The sequence below is a fragment of the Miniopterus natalensis genome, chromosome 11 (assembly GCF_054644295.1).
Source record: "Miniopterus natalensis isolate mMinNat1 chromosome 11, mMinNat1.hap1, whole genome shotgun sequence".
In the NCBI taxonomy this organism is placed as follows: domain Eukaryota; kingdom Metazoa; phylum Chordata; class Mammalia; order Chiroptera; family Miniopteridae; genus Miniopterus; species Miniopterus natalensis.
This window is the reverse complement of record NC_142091.1, coordinates 71,317,754-71,338,910: the sequence shown is the minus strand read 5'-3', so window position 1 is coordinate 71,338,910 and position 21,157 is coordinate 71,317,754. Positions and strand designations below refer to the sequence as shown.

At 52.9% G+C, this 21,157-nt stretch overlaps 2 protein-coding genes across 2 annotated transcripts; one reads left to right on the top strand and one right to left on the bottom strand.

Moving 5' to 3' along the window:
• The first annotated feature begins 7,931 nt into the window (after positions 1 to 7,931).
• Positions 7,932 to 10,383, top strand: FTH1 (ferritin heavy chain 1). The gene is made up of 4 exons (XM_087822395.1): positions 7,932 to 8,086; positions 9,410 to 9,556; positions 9,850 to 9,975; positions 10,063 to 10,383. Exons 1-4 carry the CDS (start codon positions 7,970 to 7,972, stop codon positions 10,222 to 10,224), a joined length of 552 nt encoding a protein of 183 aa, XP_087678521.1. The 5' UTR covers positions 7,932 to 7,969; the 3' UTR covers positions 10,225 to 10,383.
• Positions 10,384 to 10,725: 342 nt separating this feature from the next.
• On the bottom strand, positions 10,726 to 20,015 carry BEST1 (bestrophin 1). The gene is given in 13 exon segments (XM_087822297.1): positions 10,726 to 10,780; positions 12,106 to 12,206; positions 12,208 to 12,745; positions 14,100 to 14,251; positions 14,558 to 14,638; positions 15,961 to 16,113; positions 16,449 to 16,526; positions 16,908 to 17,062; positions 17,611 to 17,684; positions 17,686 to 17,731; positions 17,734 to 17,838; positions 18,316 to 18,410; positions 19,864 to 20,015. Coding segments are annotated over 13 exon segments (1,785 nt in total).
• Between the last annotated feature and the right edge of the window lie 1,142 nt (positions 20,016 to 21,157).

Genomic DNA, 21,157 nt, shown 5'->3' with positions numbered 1-21,157 from the left:
TTAAAAATAGAATTACCAAATGATCCAGGATTCCACTTTTGGGTATACACGAAAAAGAACTGAAAGCAGGGTCTTGAAGAGACAGATATGTGCACACCTACGTTCATAGCAGTGTTATGCACAACAGCCAAACCATGGGAGAACCCGAGTGTCCGCTGATGGATGAATGGGTCGGCGATGGGACATTATTCAGCCTTGAAAAGGAAGGAAAACCTGTAGCATGCAACATGTGGATGAGCCAGGAGGACATTATGTTAAATTAAATAAGCCCATCACAAAAGGGCAAATACTGTATGACTCCTCTTACACGAGGTTCCCTAGACTAGTCACATTCCTAGAGCCAGGAAGCAAAACAGTGGTTGCCAGGGGCCAGGTGAGAGAAGCTGGAAGTTGGTGTTTCATGCAGAGTTTCAGTTCAAAGAGCCCTGGAGGTGGTAGCACCACAACGCGAATGTACTTCATACACCTGCACTGTACACTTAAAAATGTAAGTGGTAAGTTTTATGTTATGTGTATTTTACCACAATTTAAAGAGGAAGGAGGAAGGTCTCTGCACACCAATACAACGTGATCCTCAGCACCACTGTCAAAGAAAAACACAAGGCAGAGCGAAGCGTGCATAATGTACCAGCTAAGAAAGAAATATGAAATACAAATAGACTTTTCACAATTAAAACGTAAACGCTGGTGGCTTGAACAAAAAGGAGGAATGGGGTAGAAGAAAGAAAAGCTGCTAGGTCCCTGTGAACATATCCTGATTTACAGATTTGACTTTGACCATGCATGTATTTTACATCATCATAAAACTAAGTTTTAGAAGGCAATTCCTAAAACTCGAAAGCAAAGCAAAGTACATGCTCCTGAGGAACGAGCTGGTAGCATAAACACACAGAAAGGGACTGTCCAAGGAGCTGACACGCATGAATTTATGTGACTGGATCTTCCTAGTGGGGTTTGCTTAAAGAAGGAAACTACAAAAGCAAAACTTGAAGCTGTTGTCAATAATGATTATTTGGTGGTGGTACTGGGATTGTTACTCAGGCTATTGTGTATGCATGTGATGGAGAAAAAAATGTACCTAAATAATTAGGTAGGTGTCCCTGAGAACTGAGATTTGAGGCCTGGGAGAACGGAGATTCAGATATAAAAGCGACACTTCCTCCCTGGCCCCTCGTGACCTCCCACGCATTCCCTTTGCCACAGCAGCAGGCAAAGGGAACCAGGCCTCAGAGCAAGGAGCCCGTGACCATGGCATCACTATCCCTGCGGCCCAGCTGGTCACGGAGTCCTCAGGTCTCAGACCCCAGAAAGAATCACTTGTCCTCCGCATGGTCCATGGGGGAGGTAGAAAGAGCCGGTGCTACTTAAGCAAAGGTGGAAAAGCAAACCCGGGAGGCAAGGGGTGGGGGGAGGCCCATCCTCAGTAACAGGAAAGGTGAGTAAGGGCTGGGCCTGGAATGAAATCTGACCCGTGGTTCTCAGCAGCCTGGGGCCTGGCGCTTTGCTGGGTACTGAACTGGGGAAGGGAGAGGCACTGCCAGGAGAATAGGGCAGAAGCCCCCCTCCCGGGGCGGGAGGCAGGTACATGACAGGTCGCTGCAGTGGCCGAGTACCTTGCAGCGCTGGAGGGCACAAAGAATGGAAACCCTGAAGTCTGCAGCCGGGGTGAGGGGGGCCTCACCCAGGTTATGTGAGCTGGGTGTTGAAAGCTGGGTCATTTTTCAGGCAGAAAAGTCAGGGCCGAGCAGCAGGGCAGAGGGACCAGCTGTGCCAGGTTCCAAGGTGTGAGGGGACCGCTGTTGGGCAGGGACTGAATGGCTGGAGAGGAAGTCCAGAGGAGTGTGACAGGCTGATGGGCAGGGCCTGGGCCGCATGGAATTACACTCTTATCCCTAAGGCAGGGCTAACCTTTGCATTCCTCAGTGCTGGGAAGGGCAGGCAGCAAGTAAGGAGCTTGGCATGCTGGTAGCAGCCACAGGTTGACTGGGACCTCTCCCAGAATAACCATGAGGTCTTCTGGGCCCTGACCTTCTCGTGGGACACTGAGGACTCCCCTCTGCTGACTACTGGGCCCCATCAGCTGGCTTGGCTGGAAAAAGTAACTTGCCCAGGCTGCATGTAAGCGACCTTCATTAGAGGCAGAAAAGTCACTTGGCAGCTCACTCCAACCGCTTCATTCTGCTGCGTCCAGGCGTGGTCAGCCCTAAGCTGCCCTTTGTTCCTGTTCCCCTCTGCCTCCGGGCTGCTGACCTCTTGGATTCCTAATGAGCTTCTCTGTCTTGCCCCCCACTTCTTCACCACCCACAAGGAAGCTAGGATCCCCGCCCCCAAACTCTGTGTGTGCAGCCTGATGCTCAAGCTTCTCCCTCAACTCCTCTTTCACCAGCAGACAAGGAACTGGGCTTGCTGGCACAGCCTCCCCCGAGTAGGCAGAGTAAGTGTCCACACCATGAAAGGCTTAGGCCCATCCAAGCCGGCATTTCCACGAGAAGGCACTCCCCACCCCTGGCTGCTGGGCCTGCCAAAGCAAGAGCATCAGCCTCTTTCTGAGGCCACTTTGCCGAGCAGGGCCTCTCCTAACGTGGCCAGAGTGAGCATGGCTGGGCATGGATTGTGTGACATGGTCAAGCCACATGTCTGGGTACTAGGTCATGGAGTTCAACATGAACTGTGGTGACCAGGGCACCCAAAGTGGGGGGGTGGCACCCACGGTAACATGGGGGAGGGCTGGCTCCAGGTACAGTAAATAAATATAGGAATCAAAGTTTAGAAAGGCCAGGTGACCTCTTTGAAGTGTCTAGAATGTGGGCAGATACCCAGGAGGTCATTTGGAAGGACACAGCAGGAGAATCAAAGGCAGGATCCTTGACCTCCCAGGGCCTCCTGTCAGAAGGTAAACACCAGATATTCCACTGGGCACGAGGGCACGAGGGCTTAATGATCCCCGGGCACGGCCGTGGGGCTGCAAGCTGTGGAGCTGGAGGGGCCCCCGGGCTGCTCTAGGGTCTACGACACAGGGTGAAATGGAGCTCAAAGTCTAGTGGGAAGGCAGACAAGCAAACAACAGCCAGGGCCCAGGGAGTGAGGTCTGGCAGGGGTGTGGCGAGCTGGGCTCTCCCCTCGGGAACTCCACAGAGGCAGCAAGTCCCGAGTTGCCTTAAAGGGATGGGCCTTCCATTCTCTATTATTGTCCAACATCCCAGGTCAAGGCTCTTGACTTTAACCTCCTGGAAAAGGGGACCCGGTATACCTAGACTTTGAGTCTACATTGCTCCAGGGGTTTTCAAGAAATGGCTTTAGGACAAGCTCTCTGAATCATGGTTACATCATCCAGAAACGTACTCAGTACTGTTTTTCTCAATTTCGGAATTTCTAAACTTTAATTCCTTATACACTTCCCTCTACTTAACTTCAGGGGGGAACCCCAGACATTTAAAACATCAGTTATTCAGTTAAAACTTTACTCAGTCCATTCCCTCCCAATTCTCATCTATGTTTCCAGCCCTGTGGTTTTTCTTTATTGTAGTCAGCTTTGCATGACATTTTGGGCTCTGCTTTTTCATGTAACATTTCACATACACACCCCAGAAACAAATGTATTGTTTTTAACAACCATGCCATATTCCATTATGTGCCTGGTCCTACACTGTAGCTTGTGTTTCTGCCAGTGACTATGGCCTTGGACAAGCCCTGGCCTTCTGTGGGGCTCCCACCTCTTTATCTGTAAAACACGGTGATTTGGAAACTCTAAAGTCCTTCCTAAGCCTTGACATCCTGAGTGTCTATGATGTTTCCAGCGGTGGAATTCTAAACTGTAACCCCACAGCAACAATTCCTAGAAGGGAGAGCCCCAACATCTGTTGAGAACTCCCTAAGAGGCTGGAAGGCACTGAGGAAGAGATAGGTAGGAAAGCGACACCCACCCCTTTCCAGAAAAACGGTGTGGGGCCTGGCTTGGTGACCTAGACCCCTTTGTTCCTGATCCAGCCTGGGCAGCCAGCCACATGAGGAAACGGGTGTGCTTTCCCTCCCTCACACTATAGTGAAGTCACAGCCCTCCAAGCCTTCCCCCTCCCTCCTTGACAAAGCACTTTTGGAGCCTGTGCCCAATCCCTCCATACCAGCAGAGTGCTGAGTCACGGTGGGACAGCAGCTTCCACCACAACCCCCACGGACCTGAGCTAGCGGATCCTCCAGAAACAATCCCTCAGGCTCTTCTCCAGCCTGTGGCTCCTCCCACCAAGGCTGCAATCCCTGGAGGCCGGCCAAACTCCCGCCTCCTCAAAGTCACCAGGAGCTAGGGCCAGAGGGGAGGGAGGCTGAACGCTGGTCAACAAAGGTCCAAAGACCAGGCCCTTGCTTCAGAAGACTCTAGAAGCTTGGAGTTGGCAGTTCTGACACCCTGGGTGCCCAGAAAGTGGGGAATGGCCTAAGCAAACACATACACACACACACACCCCAGCACAAGAGTTTCCTTTCACTCTTCCCAGCCGGCCTCCCCCAGTGACCTACAGCCCAGGCTGTCCCTCAGTTTTGCCCGACGTTCTCTGCAGCTGCTGTTTAACCAAGCGCGAAGCCAACATTGACTCATAAAGCCTCCTTTTTGCAACAGACCAGCCTCATTCCTGTGGGTCCGACTTCATGCTGGCCCTGTCCACCTGGACGTCCTGGAGGCCCTGAAACTCGGCACCTCCAGTCCAAAACCTAGCTGGCCTTCCCCCTAAACGACATTTCCCTCCGGGGCACCCTCTCAGTGCATGGCAGTGCAGCCCAGGCAAGAAAGGTGGGGACTCTCTGCCCACCTCCCACCCCTCAGCTCCACCCCCGATACCCAATCAACCACCTCTGCCCCTCTGTTGGCTTCTCCAGGTCTCTCTCAGACCTACTTTCTGTCTCCCTCTCAATGAGAAGTAGGGCCGTTGCTTTGCAATCGGCACCCAGTCCTCGGGCCTGACCTTAATCCACCCTCCGCATTCAACCCATGAGTCGCTCTGTTCACTCAGTAAATACTGAGCACCAAGTAACAAGCACCTCCCAAAATGCTGGGAGCCCAGGGTGAAGGCAGAAATAACGCCTGCCCTCCAGCAGCCGGCAGCATGGAGGAGCAGCCACGATAATGGAAACGGTGTGACCTACACGTGTGAATATGTATTAGTTATTCATCTTCACTACTTACGGGGCTATGGGGCTACAAGTATCAACTCAGTTTGTCACCTGAACTTTAACTTGGCTTATGGCATCTTTTGTCTTTCAGCTTTTCGTTTTTAAGTAGTCAGTCTGTCAACTGTCCTTTCAAGGCTTTTGACAGCCTCAGAAGAAACTCCCTATCCCAAAATTCTAAGGTAATCTTCCTATATTCTTTGAATAACTTCATAGGCTTAAAAAAATTTTTTTTTTTAAATTATCTTTTTTGGTTTCAGAGAGAGGTAGGGGAGAGGGAGGGAGGACCATCAATGATGAGTCATTGATTGGCTGCCTTCTGCACTCCCCCTGCTGGGGATCGAGTCTGAAACCCAGGCCTGTGCCCTGACCAGGAATCGAATCACAATCTCCTGGATCCTAGGTAGATGCTCAACCGCTGAGCCACACTGGCCGGGCCATAGGCTTTTTTAAGGCTTGAAACTTTAATCTAGCTGGAACGTGTTTTGAAATACAGTGAGTCATTTTCTTCCGCATGACTATCAATTGTTTCAACACAGTTTGTTGAGCCCATTCTTTCTCCCCTAATTTGAAATGCCACTTTAGCATCTACCAAGTTCCCATTCAATGAGGGTAGTGCTGTTGCGTTGCACTGAGGTAGTCATCTCTTCCTGTGCCAGTACCAACTGCTCATAGCACTTTATAGTACTTTCAAATATCTATCAGAGAGGGCAAATCTACCCTCATAATCCCACTCCCCCCAATACTTATCATTTATTCAACACACTCTTCCAAATGAACTTTGGCATCATTTTGCCAAGTTCCCCAAAACCACTAAGTTTTATAGAAATTGCATTGAATTTATAGATTTTAGAACTGACATCTTTACAAAACTGAGGCTGGCTATCTAGAAACATGGTCTCTTCATTGATGCAAGTTTTCTTACCTGTCCAGCAGTAAATTTATAGTTTTCTTCACACATTTCTCGTTAACGTTATTCCTAGGTACTTTAAGCTTTTGTTGCCAACGTAAATGATTTTCCTTTCATTACATTTTCTAATTGGCGGTTATTGTTATATAGAAAAGCTTTGCAACTGATGACCTTGCTGTACGCTCTTCCTAAGGGTTTTTCTGTTGATTCAAGTGTAAGGTTTCTGAAAACAAGACCAACGTGATAGCTCCCCGGCTGAAATCCCAGAGCGTCACCATGTCCTCCAGGACAAAAATTAACAACCTTCCCGAGCTGGCCCTGGCCCCTATACTGCCCTTCCAGCATTCTCCAACATGACCTTATTTTCCAAGCCCGCATACTTTTCTTAGGTACCTAGGACAGACCATGCAGTTTCACACATTTAAACCTTTGCCTATGCTGTTCTGCCTGGAATTCCCTTCCCCATCTCCCTCCTCTACTTCACCTTTCCTTTAACTTTTTCTTCAAACTTAGCCCAAGCCTCACTTTCTTAGGAAAGCCTCCCCTGACCTCCTACCCCAGGCTGGGTAAAGCACCCATCTCTCCCAGCATCTTTCTGCTTACTGTATTGTAGCTCTACCCCCACTAAATTTTTCCTGAAATAATATATGTTCATTTTGAAATGAACAAAGACCCAAGAAAGTGCCATAATTCCATCGGCAACTTGTTTTAATATTTTAATAGAATCCTCCCCCCTTTTTTTTTTAAGGTTTGGAAGTCATCTCCCAGTTCCACCTCTGGGAGCATCCTGAGAGGGGTCTTGGGTAGGTCTCCCCGCGACGTGTGGAAGGACCTGGCAGGGAACCGGGGACCTCGAAGCCAGCTCGGGCCCAACTCCGGTTCTGCCACCCACGAAGGCACACCGCGCCCGGGACAGGCTGCGAGCCGTCGCGGCGGACCTGCCCCTCGGGGTCCCGGGGCCTGATACACGAGGCCATTTCAAAATGGCCTCCCAGCATCGGCTCCGACCCAAGTCGCTGCTCCTATTTTTCCTAACCAGCCATCTCTGAGTTTTAAGCACTACCGGGGTTTTCCTCAGAACCCCAAGGAGGCTCCCTCGGGGAAGGCGGCCTCAGTGCCCGCCCAGCCTTTGTTGCCGAAACTGCCCAGGAGCCATGTTTGTTCTCGCACCAGGCGGGCGGCCGAGCCGCGGCGGCGGGGAGCCCGCTGCGCCCGTTTCGCTGCCTCGCACACCCCGAGGGAGGGAAAGCGCGCTCTTTCCCCGCCCCACCCGACTCCCTCGGCCTCCCCGGTCCGCGTCGGGCGGTCTTCTCGGGTGTAACTGCTGCTCCGGCGCCTTAAGGACCAGGCACCGCGCCCAGCGCATCGGGGCGCCGCCGGGGACCTCGGGATCGCCCTGACGCCCTGGGCCGGGGGCGGTTTCCCGGCGGCCCCACGACGCAGGAGGCCTTGGGGTGCGGGTCGAGCTGGGCCTCCCGCCCCACAAACCGCACCAAACGGGCCCCACAGAGCAGAGCAGAGCCACGCCTGCCCGCCCCCCGCACGCTCCGCCACACGCGCCGCAGCCTCCGAGGCTCCCCTCCCCCACCGCCCCCGCAGGGGGCTCCCCCGCACACGCCCACAGGAAGAGGCGGGGCTCCGCGCGGCGGCCGAGCGGTGTGATTGGCCGGGGCGGGCCCGACCCGCTCCCGTAAAAGGCCCGCGGCTGAAACCTGCGCCACAGTCTTCGCGGAGAGTCGCCGTGGTTTCCTGCTTCAACAGTGCTTGGACGGAACCCGGCGCTCCACCCGTCCCAGCCAGCGGCCAGACCGGCCCCGCCAGCTCCGCACCGCGCCGCCGACCGCCCCAAGGCCCCCGCCACCGCTCCAGCGCCGCAGCCGCCTCACCTTAGCCGCCACCATGAGCACGACCGGGTCCCCCTCGCAGGTGCGCCAGAACTACCACCAGGACTCGGAGGCCGCCATCAACCGCCAGATCAACCTGGAGCTCTACGCTTCCTACGTCTACCTGTCCATGGTGAGCGCGCCGCGGCCTCCTGGGCTGCAGCAGCGGGGTCGGCGGTGGGACGGGGGTCGGGTGCGGCCTCTCGGGGGCGGGGCGGGGCGGAGGTGTGGCTACCGTGGGGTCTCCCGCCTGCGTGCGCCCTTCGGGAAAATGGAGGCTGCTCGAGGCCTCTCAGGACTTGTCTTGCGCAGAAATCCTGGGCACTTCGCCCTTTCCGACTGTGTCCTGGGAGGGCTTCCTCATAGGCAAGGGCCGCCTCTGCGCACCACTTTATAGTTGAGAGCCTGGTTTCCGGGCGATACTTAATACAGTGTATACAATTTTGCAGTTGGGAAGGTGGATTTTTGCATTTCTTTCCCCTCCCCTGCGTCCGATCATGTACCCCTGATGCCCTCGGTTTGCTTGGCTAACGGACCGAGAGGTCTAGCTCCCATCCCCCAGGGTATGGCGGAGCCTGCTGGGTAATGGTGTCGAATAGCAACCTTGGGGGCTGGCGCTGTGGCTTATCTCGCGTGGGCGCCCACTCCCGAGCAGCTGTCTCCACCCCTCTGCTCTGGTTATCTCAAAGCCCCACTTGAATTGAAGCATGTCTTAGAAATCTCCCCTTTGACTAGTGCCTACTTAGTTCTTTATCCTTTCGTGTGTTAAGAATTGTAGCCCCCTAATTGAATGCTCAGTTCTTGGGTAAAATCCACCAACAGTTACTGGGCAAGGAGTTTTTCCCTGTAATCGGTAGAATCAGTTTTCCAAAATCCTGGTTTTAGGCAGTGTGGTGGGAGTTTTAGTTAGAGTTGTCTTATGACTGTGCAAATTATCCAAGAATAGACAAGTTCCAGATGGATTTGAAAACAGGCCTGGGTTTCTATCATTGCCATTCCATTTCAGGAGCTCCTGAGTACAGCAAGTATCTAACACTGAATCAGATTTTTGCTTTCTACTGGTAATATTTACCTACAATAGCATTGCCCACAGTTGTGACCTTGCCTAGTGGGTTAATTTTAGAAATCCTACAGTCTGCCTGTAAGCTGGCAAGCTCCTGTTTTAAAGTGAGTTTATTGGCGAGGAGGGGGAGAAGGCACTATAGTGCAGGGTAAACTGCACCCTCTCCAGTGAAATTTGACACTGGCTCTAGGAACTGCAGTAATACATGCCCTGAACACATTTCATACTGGAAGCAACTCTTATGATACTCTAAAGGTTCCTTATAGTTAACTTTCAATTTGAAAGACCAGGTTTCCTTTTTTTTTTTTTTTAAGAGTAGAAACTGATTATTGTTGTGTTCAATGCAGGAACACTGCCTGCCCCTAACATAGCTTGTTCATGTTCCACTTTCAGTCTTACTACTTTGACCGAGATGATGTGGCTTTGAAGAACTTTGCCAAATATTTTCTTCACCAATCTCATGAGGAGAGGGAACATGCTGAGAAACTGATGAAGCTGCAGAACCAACGTGGTGGCCGAATCTACCTTCAGGATATCAAGGTGAACAAAGATCGGAGGGATGTCATGCTGCATAATTTATCTAGCAGTCCTCAGGTGTCAGAAACTACACTCAGAGACTAGCAGCTTCCCTTTTAAAATGAGGATACATTTGGCTTTTGTGCTTTTTTCGGGCCCACCATCTAAGCCAGAGTAGGCAAACAGGAATGGGCAAGGATGTTAAACTGGAAGCTGTTATCAAGGGAAACTTAGATGTCCCTTTTGCCAAAAGGTTACGTATTTGGTACCTGCTTGGTTTAATTACAGATGCATTAACCTAACTTCCTCTTCTCCAGAAACCAGACCGGGATGACTGGGAGAATGGGCTGACTGCAATGGAGTGTGCATTACACTTGGAAAAAAGTGTGAATCAGTCACTACTGGACTTGCACAAACTGGCCACTGACAAAAATGACCCTCATGTGAGTATTGGCAACCTGGGAGGAAATGGTTTTCCTTGGTTGCTGGGAAAGTTTTATCAATAACTTTCTTCCCGTCCTGTTTTCTAGTTGTGTGACTTCATTGAGACTCACTACCTGAACGAGCAGGTGAAATCCATCAAAGAATTGGGTGACCACGTAACCAACTTGCGCAGGTTGGGGGCCCCTGAAACTGGCATGGCAGAGTATCTCTTTGACAAGCACACCCTGGGAGACAGTGATGAGAGCTGAGCCTTAGGCTGGCTTCCCATAGCCACGGGGTGACTTCCTGGTCACCAGAGCAGTACCTGCATGTTAGAGTTACCTTTACCTTTTCTATAACTTGTACCAAATCATCCACTTACGTCTTTCATTTGTACCGTTCCTTCAAATAAAGTAATTTGGTACCCAGCTGCTGTCTTTGAATTCTTGGGATCGGCTAGAAATGTACTTAGGCCATCTTTGCCAAATCTAAGTGCCACAATTCACACTAATCAAAATGAAACACCTGAGAGGACTTGTATTTATGAAAATCCTTAGTTTATTAAGCCTTAGTTATATGAAACTCCTAAGTTTGGTAAAGAAACCAAGGCTTGAGTGTGTTGAATTCGGATAGGACTTCAAGACTCCTGATTCTGAATTGCATGTTTCCAGTGGCTTATTCTAGCTTTTGTTATTTTTATGTACAAAAGGCATTTAAAAGCTTAAGTAGTCCTGAAACTAATGATTATTGTTATCCACTGAGCTAACCATTTAGTACAGGCTGTCAGGAACATATTCTTCAGTGTGGACAGCTGCATGGCTACGACTGGATCGGTGTACACGCAGGTGAGACCAGGCCAGTGGAGCATCCCCCTTAGGAAACAGGCTAGGAATGTACTTCATCCCTATTGAAAATGAGAAATTTTACATGAGTATGGAAAATAACTTCATTTCAATATTAAATTAGCTGCAGTAGGAGAGCAAAGATTGAGACATCTTAAATACTGAAAACCAATGACTAGTATCAGGCTACTGCAGACCTGTTAATATCCTTTCCCAAACAAGCCACAGTGATAAGTTTCTATCTAGCCCTAGAAGTAAGAAGGTAGCCCCTTTTAGTTTTCAGTCAAAGCTGTGTATTCCAACCACAGAAGTTCTCGAGAATCTAGAAATAGGAAGTTAAAACTTCCCTCCCACGGCACGATGGGGTGGGAGGGGAGGGCAGATGTATAACAGGGTGAGTGTCTACTAAAAATGGAATAAAACTGGTGGGGGAAATCTGGCCTGTGAAATCATTTGGTCTGGCCCTGCCAAGGCCTCACCGAAGAAGCAGTTCCAGCCATCACATTAGGGGTGAGTTCATTAAATGTTTGATCAAATATAGCAGGCTAATTTTTAAGTTTATAATTTTGTATGGCCCCTTGAATGGTGTTATAAATACCTGAATGGCCCTTGGCAGGAAAAAGGTTCCCCATCCCTGCTAAAGGGAAATAGCTGGTGGTTTTGTGACAGCTTAAATTGACCCCAAGGAAGCAGGAAAGCACATTTGAGTTCAGAAGTCTTGCTGAGGTTCCCGAAGCAGTGAGATACCCCAAGGGACCTGCATGCCCTCACCTTAACCATGTGCCGGTTCCCAGAGGTGTGGCACCCTTTGCAGGAGCTTCAGGGCCACCAAGTGGTCTTGGAGGAGTGCTCATACAGTCTTCCCAGCTAAACTTGGGCAAAGAGGCTCCTGACAAACTAGAGCCTCCAGTTCTGCCCCATGATTTTGTGTCTGCCACACTGTTGAAAGTGGGCTGGATCCAGGGGTAATGTCTCCACCTAAGCCTGGCCTGGTAGCCCTTCCTAGCATCATTCCTGTCCATGTAAACTCATCTTCCTTCACCCAGGTCCCAGGGACTTTTTCCTGTGTTGCCAGGCTCCGGTGAAATAAGCAAAAGTCCCCAACACTTCCCTAGGGCCCCTGCTGAGGTGGCTAAGTGTATGCCCCAAGCCAGTGCTGGGCATAGGTCCAGCATGCTTTGGCAGTGACGGGACCATAAGGAAATCATGGAAGGAAGGGTAGGTAGGCTCAGAGCAAGGGAAGCTAGATGGGGGTTGGGGGGCACCCAAGGAGTGGGTACAGTGACCCTGGTTTGGTAGAGCACAGACCTGTTTTCCAAAGCCCAATAGGGATCATGATCTTTGAGTACAGTGTGCATGTTGCTTGTTGATTGTGTACGTGGTTCTCTGAGATGACTTTCAGGGGCCTTGATGTGTGTCGGTCAAGTTAAACTCGACAGTTTTCCTCTTGATGTGACACAATTCCGGGTGCTCCAGTGAAGCCCCTGCACACACTGGGAGCAATTCAAAGCTTGTCTTGGTCCCAGGAGTGGCAGGCTGTAGGCTTGGGTCTTTGGCAGTGCTGTCTACACCTGAGACTCTGTGAAGACTTGAGGGTGCCCACAGTCCTGATGGAAATACCATCGGGGTGGAGCTGAGCGGCATCTGAGGGGCACTGTGGTAGCCTGGCCTCCCGTACAGCGCAGCGGGCTTAGAGGCATCCTCCCCCTTCATCTTCCAGGCCCTGCTATCTTCCTGGTCCCTAAAGCTCTTCCTGGCCCCAGCGAGATTCTCCGGCGCCTCATGGAGGACAGACTTCTTGGGCAGTAGTAGTTTGGTCTTCGAGCTTGTCCTGGGGTGGGGGTGGTCGTGGGACTGCAGCCTCAGGAAGCGACTGATGATGCCATTATGAGCACCCTCCTCTTCCTCCTCTGGGTTTGGCTGGAACTCCATCTCTTCCTCACGTAGACTGGAGAGAAGCAGGAGATTGAGGGTTGAGTAGGGGGAACAGACGGACCAAACCTGGCCTATTTCTCCCTCACCTCCTCTCCTCCGTCCCTCTGGCCCAAGGTCAAAGACTCAGCCTTCCTCACAGTGCCCTGACCCGCCTCCTGATCCACCCTGTACCTCCTGACTAATGCCTCCTGGCCCAGCTCACCCAACTGTTCTGGGACTCCCCCTTGCCCACGCTAACATCCAGGCTCCCTAGCCTGGCATTTAAGGGCTTCCTGCTCATACCCACATCTTCCCTTTCACACTGTTCACTCCAGGCAATCTGGATCACTGGTCCCCTGGCAGGGGTGGGGACATGAAGCCCAGGAGCGACTGGGCAAGCCAGGGATTTGTGGTTCTGACTAGCGAGCAGCATCCCCAAGGAGAGAAGTCTTGCCTCCTGGTTGCCCAAGGCCTTTACTCTGCAAGAGAAAGCCCTCCTACCCCAGCGTGTGGCCTGCCCTTGCCCTTGTCCAAATGCTCCCCACGCTTCAAGGCCCAGCTGCAGGCCCAGCTAGAGGCTACCTCCTCCCAGGTGGCCAGCGGTGACCTCTGTTCTGTGTCCTGTCCCTTTCCCAGGCATCCAGTACCTGTACTGTGTATCCAGAGGTTCAGCTCCCTCGCTAAAGTGTGTTCCTTGGAGGCAAGGCCTATGCGTTATTATTTTCTGTTATTCCCCCTCTGTCTCCACAACCTTCAGCTGCTGGAGCTCAGATCATGTAGAACTCGAAGGCAACCTCCAGAAATGTTTCTGATCTAAGCAAGCCTTCATTTGATCACTTTTCCAAACCTTGTTCATGCCAGCTGGGGAACTCCAGCTAATTTTAATCACAGCTTAATAGAATATTCAGTTCTTAAAAGAGCAAGAAGAAGGGGGCAAAAGGGGGGAAATGGGAGACATCTGTATTACTGCCAACCATTAAAAAAAAAGAGCAAGAAGAGAACAGAGCATAATACTGTGGAAGAAAACCTTGATGCTATGGGCCCAAATAGGCCCTAAAGTCCTCTTTACTCTCATCTTAGAAAGAGAGAGCTGTCTGGGGTGACCCTTCAGCCCACTGTGGCCCAGCAGCAGCTGGCCCACATGTGCTTCTTGCCAGCTATGTGATGGTGGGCTGGACAACTTAACCTCTCTGAACCTGGAATTAATCTTATCTGAAAACTGGAGATAACAAACCAAGGCTGTTGGGAAGAGAAAAACAGTTAATATATATAAAGAGCTTAGTATAATGCCTGGCACTTAGTGAGCACCCAGTATGCATTAATTAGGCCATTCTAAGGTCCCAGGCAGGCACTTGGGGTTTTCTATCCACCAAGTGGTTCCCTGGCACCTGATATTAAAGGTAGAGCCAGAAAAGGAGGGTCGGCGAGACTGGGCAGAAGCGGCTGTGTAGGGTGGCTGTGGTTCTGGGTCATTCCAGTACATGTCCCGCTCCAATGGGGGCAGGTCCTGGTGCATCTCGTCTACAGCCAGCAGGGACACCTGGTCACCAGGGACAGAAACCGAAGTCTAACAGAAAGATCAGACCAAGCAGGACCATGAACTTGCTGGGTGACTAGGAGAGGTCACTTCTGTGTCTCTGGGCCTGTTTCCCTACCTGCGAAATGGAGAGACTATTGCCTACCTGAAGCCTCAAAAGTTGGGGTGAGAATCCTGGGAGTGAATGGTTGGCAGGGGAGGGGAGAGGAGGATATTCACTGTCAGGTCTCTCTACAGAATTGTGGGGTCCCCCTCCCTGAGTCCAGTTTGGGGAGGTCCATGGGTTGGGCTCCCTCCTTTGCCCCACACCTGCAAGCTCCTGTCGACAATCCAGTTGGTCTCAAAGTCGTCATCATCTTCTCCAAATGGGTTGATGAGCTGCTCTGCCACCTTGGGGACAAGTGAGGCTCTAGGAATCCTCAGGTGGACTCCTTGCAGCCTTGCTTCCCCCTCTTAAGCCCCAGCTCCTGACATTTCCATCCCTTGCCCCTCCCCCAGGATCCCCTCTTGACTGACCATCATCTCCAAAGCCGCTGTGTAAGGGCTCCTGCCACCCACACTGGGGGCACCCACACACACTGCCTCTCCCTGTTTAGGACACTGGGCCTTTCTGACTCCCCTGAGCCAGAACCCCCTGAATACCCAGTCTCTGAGTGTGTCACTCAGCCCAGTCACCACCTTTATCTCCCCTCACTGCATCTCACCTGCATTGGAATAATTACTCATTTGCTCAGTTATTCATGTTTTCAAACATTCATTTATTCACTTATTCATTATTTCTAATGCAACAGACGTATATGCTGAGGCAGTGCTGAATTAAAGGGCAGACTCCTGGGCACTGACCTCTGCAGTCTCCTGACAGGGCCCTGCAGTGGCAGTGAGTGCAATGCACTAAGGGGTCAGATGACATCCTAAAAGCCACCAGGAGGACTTCAAGCAGCAAAATGGTGTGATCTGGTTTGATCTGTAGATAACTGGGGAGGGGCGTGAATAGCTCTGTGTGTGTGTGACACATGGACAGGAGGGAGAGAGGGAGACACTACCACCACCAAAAAATATAGGAAGAGAGGGAGAGTGGACGGGAAATGGATGGAGAGATAAAGGGGTAGACAGAACACAGTCACTCAGAACTCCTGTTAGTAAGAGCGCTGGATGTGATGGGAAGAAGGACTTGGATAAGCCACTTGAGGTGGGGTCGACGACCCCTATTATGCCACCATGGACAATCTGAGTAAAGAGAGGTGGTGCTTATCTATCTTGTAAAGGGTGGGGACTGGGGGTGGTTAATCTCAGGGCTTTAGTTTTACTAAGGACAGTGAACAAATTTGGGACCTAATTGTTGGGGACAGTGAGAAATCGCCTTGCCAGAACTGCCTGCTGCTGCTACTCTTATTTCACACATCCCCTTGTTCTTGTCAGACATTTGGAGATTATTTTCTCAAGGAGGCATCGAATGGTTTGACAACTGAGCTTTCCCCGTCTCTCGTGCCTGCTAAGTCCCAGGCCCTGGGCGAAGCATTGCCATCAGATACAGGCCTCACGCAGGCCCAGCTCTCCTTTGGGTCTCACGTTATTTGTATGTAAAGAGGTGGAGAAACTAGAGGGTCATGGTCAGGACCCAGTGCCCTACTTTCCACACTTGAGACTCCTCTCCTGGCTGGCCATGACCCCTCTAGCCACGCCCACAGCCCAACCTTGTCCCCAGGGCTCACCTTCAGCCAGCCAGCATAGAAAAAGAACTGCAGGAATGTGAAGATGGGTACAACGAGGTCCAGCTCGTGGCCAGGGTAGGCCTTGGCTGGGTTCAGAAACTGCCGCCCAATCAGGCAAGCCAGGAAAAAGCTGTATACCGCCACGGTCACCACCTGGGCAAGGAAAGAGGTGGTGGAAATGGGCTGGGTGGGGACCTGGGGTCAGAAGCTCCCGAGGCTGGGAGGACAAGGCCTTGCTCTGACTTACACACTCTTGGGATTTGGGGTCTCTGTGATCTCTTTAAAATGGGGATAGTCACACTGCCTCCAGCAGGCTGGATCAGGCAGGAACCTGGACTCTTCGAACTTGGCACTAGAGGAAACTTGCAAAGTCCAGACCCAACTCCCAGGGTGAGCCTCTTTCTCAGCCTCGAAGTGAGTCCTTCCCATCACAGGGTCCTCCTAGCCTCAGTTTCCTAAAGGGGTGACTTCACTGGCCTTGTGTTCACCTGCGAGTATACCAGCGGGACACTGATCCAGTCGTAGGCATACAGCTGTCCACACTGTGTTCGCAAGGCGTTCATCTCCTGGGAGGTGGGAGGGAGGGGTGGGGTTCTAACCAACACCTGCTCTCTCCCAGGCTCTTCCCCAGGTACCAGGGTCTGTGCTCATGGTCCAGCCCTAGCTGTGTGATCATGGGCAGGTCACTTAACCTTTCTGTGCCTCAGCCTCCTCATCTATCAAAGAGGAACCAGGCTTTCAGAGGCTCACTTTATGGAGGGGATGCAGGAGATTTTGGAAGGTGTCACATTGGGCTGTGGAATCCTGTTGGAAAAGATCCTACGATCCCAAGGCAGGCTCCGGAAAGACCCTCAGGGGCTGGAGCCTTCTCTGTGTTGGAAGCCTTGTTCCTCTTGGGACACAACCCTCCCTGCTCTGCTGCAGCCCCATCTGCGTAGTGGGCTTACGGTCAGCAGGCTCTGGAGCAGGACAGGGTCCCGGATTCGACCTCCAATCCAAGCTTTCATTGACAGGTTAGCAAACCACACCCAGGGCACCCAGAACGTGGTGTGCCGCAAGCTCAATTTTTCTAAGTGCTTGTGTTTTGCGGGAGTCATGAAGCCTGCAGGGTAGAGCGAAGCAGCAGTGGGCGGGGGTCCTGTAGAGGGGTGGCTGGCCAGGTGGCCAGGCCCCACGGGGGGCCCAGGATTCAGGCCCAAGTCCCTGCTGAGCCTGTAGGGACCTCGGAGCTCCTCCGCCATCCTCTTTCTTTCAAAGAATAATTCCTGAGTGCCTACTATGTGCAGTTCTGGGCTGAGCAGGTGAGAGGGGGCTGTGTTACAGGTGTACAGGCCTGGAAGCCAGAGGACAGGAGAACGAGATGGGGGATGGCAGAGGGAGGCAGACCCTAGTTCCTCACCACTTCCCGAGGCCCCCCGGTCCCTGCCACCCACCGCCCACGCCTGTCCTCCAGCCGCTCTCCCCTTACCCCTCAGGGGTCCTTGGTCCTACCTCAAACCCGGTGCTCCTAGGAAAGCTCCCCGGCCTGGCCCCACCTTCAGTCACTCAACCCGGCGGGGCCAATTCGGGCCCCAGGTCTCGACCCCGCCCCGCCCCGCCCCGGGGCCCCACCCAATCCCCTGCGAGCGCCTCCGGCCCCGCCCCGCCCACCTGCTTGGACCAGGTGCTGGGGGCTGGGGAGGCGCCTGTAGACGGCGGCGCTGACGCTGCGCGGGGTGAGCGCCGCCCAGGTTGGCGTAGCGCGCGAGCGTGCGCCGCGGCCGCCGCCCTGCTCGTCGTCGCCCTCCACAGGCCGGCACCGGGCCGAGAGGCGGTCGGGCCCCGGCAGGCTCCCGTACTGGTTCCACCAGCCGGTCACCACCAGCGTCACGTAGAAGCCTGGGCAGAAGGGGCGGGGGGCGAAGGCCCGGGCTGCGGCCAGAGCCCAGGGGGCGACGCCTCGGCGTCTCCCGCTTCCTAACGGGGACGCGGCGGGCCCGGACCCCGGCCCCGCCCTGGGAGGCGCCCGGGAAGGGCAGGCCATCGGAGCCCCGCTGGAGGCGGAGAGCCTCGGCTTAGCTACCCCGGACCCCTCCCCTCCCGTCGGAGAAATCCGCCAGATGCCCTCCCCGCCTGCACAGGCTCCGGAGACCGTGCCGTCAGCCCTGCCCGCGGAAACTGAGGTCTCGAGTGCTCACCGCGGGGTCCTTCCTAACGTCTAAGGGCATTCCCTCTGGCTGCAGCCTCCCCTCTTCCCGGAATGGCCGGGAGGCACTGACATGACGCTGGCCTCCCTCCCCCGCCCCACCCCACCCCCACTAACTCCTCGTGGTCCCAGCAGCCACGGGGACCCAGCACCCCTCAGACGGAGCTCACCCAGCACGAAGGGGATGGGGATGAGCTGGATGTAGCTGTCGCAATACAGAGCCAGCTTCTCAAACATCACCTGCCGCTCCTCCGTGAGGGCCGTCCTGGGGGAGGGTGCGGGAAGTTGTGTAGACCCTGGAGGGGATGGCAGAGACCGGCCCGGCTCCGGCCAGGCTGGGGCAGGAGCGTGGCTGCCTCTGGTGCCCCGCAGCCTCCCTGCCCCGCACTGGCTGCCCAGGGCCCTTCCTGTGGCCTGAGCCAGGTCCCACTTGCCCTCTGGTAGCCCTGAACCCCAACGGAGCTCCATGGCCAAAGGAGGTTCCCCAGGGAGGTTTCTCTGAGGTGCAGGAAGGAAAGTCAGGCTGAAGGGGTCAGTTTTTAGGGACCCCCCCTCCACCACGTGCTCTGCCAATCCTGCCATTTTCTGGGAGCCCTTTTTTTTTTTTTTTTAATATATCTTTATTGATTTCAGAGAGGGGAAAAGAGAGGGATAGAAACACCAATGATGAGAGAGTCATTGATCGGCTGCAGCCCGCAACCTGGGCATTTGCCCTGACAGGGAATCGAACCCTGATCGCCTGGATCCTAGGTCGATGCTTAACCACTGAGCTACGCCCAGCTGGGCTCTGGGAGCCCTTTTAAAGGATCCAAAGGACAGTTGTGTTTGAAGTAGATTGAAACTAAGTGTGTTTGGCCGGTAGGGATGAGTAGGCAGAGCACAGCGGGTTTTTAGGGTAGTGAAATTATGCTTTACAACACTTTAATGGTGGGTACAGGTCATTACCAGAGGATGTACAAGGCCAGGGTGAACCCTAATGTAAACTGTAAAATGGACTTTGGGTAATGATGGTGTGTCCTTGTGGGTTTGTCTGTTATAACAAATGTACCACTCTGCTAAGGGATCCTGATAGTGGGAGAGGCTCTGTGTGTGTGTGTGTGGAGAGGGGGGTTATATGGGAACTCTGTACCTTGGGCTCAATTCGACTATGAAAAACAGCTCTAAAAAATAAAGCCTAATTAAAAAAAGAGGATTATATTGGTGCCCTAGTAACAACCAAGGAAAATCAATGTGCTTTGTGATTAGTATTCCCACTATGAACTCAAGAATTTTATGTATCAGGTATTTTCAATCCATTCAGTCATTAATGCGTTTTCCATTTAAAATGCTATCATGTATTCTGTGATTATATCTGGCCTATATTATTTTAAATAAACATTTTTATTGGGCAGTAAAAAAGGTACAGTCTGGACCTATAAGCCTGTGTGGGATTCAGGAAAACAGGCTGGCTGAGTGGGACCAGGTAAGGCCTGGGTTCCAGGGCCCTCCCTGGGCTGGAGGAATGGGGTCTAAGATGCTTCCAACCAGTCTGCCTCCTTTTCTCTTCTCCCCAGCCCCCAGGCCCAGCCCCCGGCCCCCAGGGCTGGGCCACAAGCTCAGCTGAGCCTTGTAGGTCTCTGGTGCATGGGCCCCCTACGTGGCTTGGAGGTCTCCTAGGAGCTCCAAGCCCCAGCTGCACCGCTCCCAGGCCACACCTCAGCCCCTCTCTCTACCTGTACCTATAAATGAAGCGGATGGTGTAGTAGCTGAGCAGGAAGATGAGGAACTCGCTGTAGAGCAGCTTGTAGATGCTGCCTCGCCAGCACAGCAGCAGGCGAGAGAAGGAGCCTAAGCGGGCATTAGCCACCTGGCTTGAGTAGGTGACAGTCATGGTCAGGCACTGGGCTGTAGCAGGTGGACAGAGAGGGACACTGATGGGGGCGCAGGATGGAGCAGGGGCCTTGGTCAGAGCCTGTCTGGGGCTCTTGTGTGACCTTAGCCAGGATGCTTCCCTGCTCTGATCCTCAGCTCTTTCTTCAGGACACCGAGATGCGGATGAAGTGGTCTCTAAGGCCCTTGCCCCTCTCACTGCCTGTGTGAGGCAGGAAGGGAACCCAGAGGCTGCCCATGATCTTGGCGAGGAAGACATAGATAGGTCTGTGCCCTTAAATTGTACGACAGGGACGATGACAACAGTGCACACACTGGGCTCAGACCTCTATTCTGAGCCCATCTTTTCTGTAAGCTCCCTGAGCTCCCTCAGCCACCCTGGAGAAAGAAGGGGTCAGTCTTGTCCACAGTCCTATCCCCAGTGCCCAGAACAGAGCCTGGCTGGCAGAGATGTTCAAATAATGTTTACCAAATGGTGGTCCCAGGGCCTTTCCACCTCCTTATCCTCTTGCCTGGGGGATGCTCTCTCTGATCGAACTGTATGGCTCCTTCCCACTTCAGGTCACCTCTCCAGAAAGAATGTCCCCAGCCACCCTACCTGGAAATAGCATCTCAGTGCCACCCACACTTTCTATCCCCTCACCTCAATCTTTCTACACAGCACTTAATCATGTTATACTTGAAATTATAGTTTGCACACTATCTGCTTGTTTATTGCCTATTCTTTCCTTAGAATGGAGGCTCCTGTTGTGTCCTCAAAGGAGGCGCTCAGTAAAAATATATTGAAGCAATGATTGATGCTCCCCCCTCCCCCATGTGCTCTGATGCAGCCTCTCCGGCTGTGTCTCTGTGCCTGGTGCATACTAAGCTCATTCCCACCTCAGTGCCTTTGCACAGACACACCGGTGCCCACACCCCTGCACGCATGTTGCCTGTTTGTATACATCACACACACATGCTGGGACAGTCATCCACCTCAAAGGCCCTCAAAGCCTCAGCCCAGCCCACCTGGGCAACCCCTACTCACAGGCTGGGCTCCAGACTGGTCATGCGATCACACAGAAGGTCTGGCCACTGGACTGGTGGGACTCTCTAGGGTCCTTTGGCCAGTGCCCCTAAGTGCCAACACTTAGGGGTTGGCAC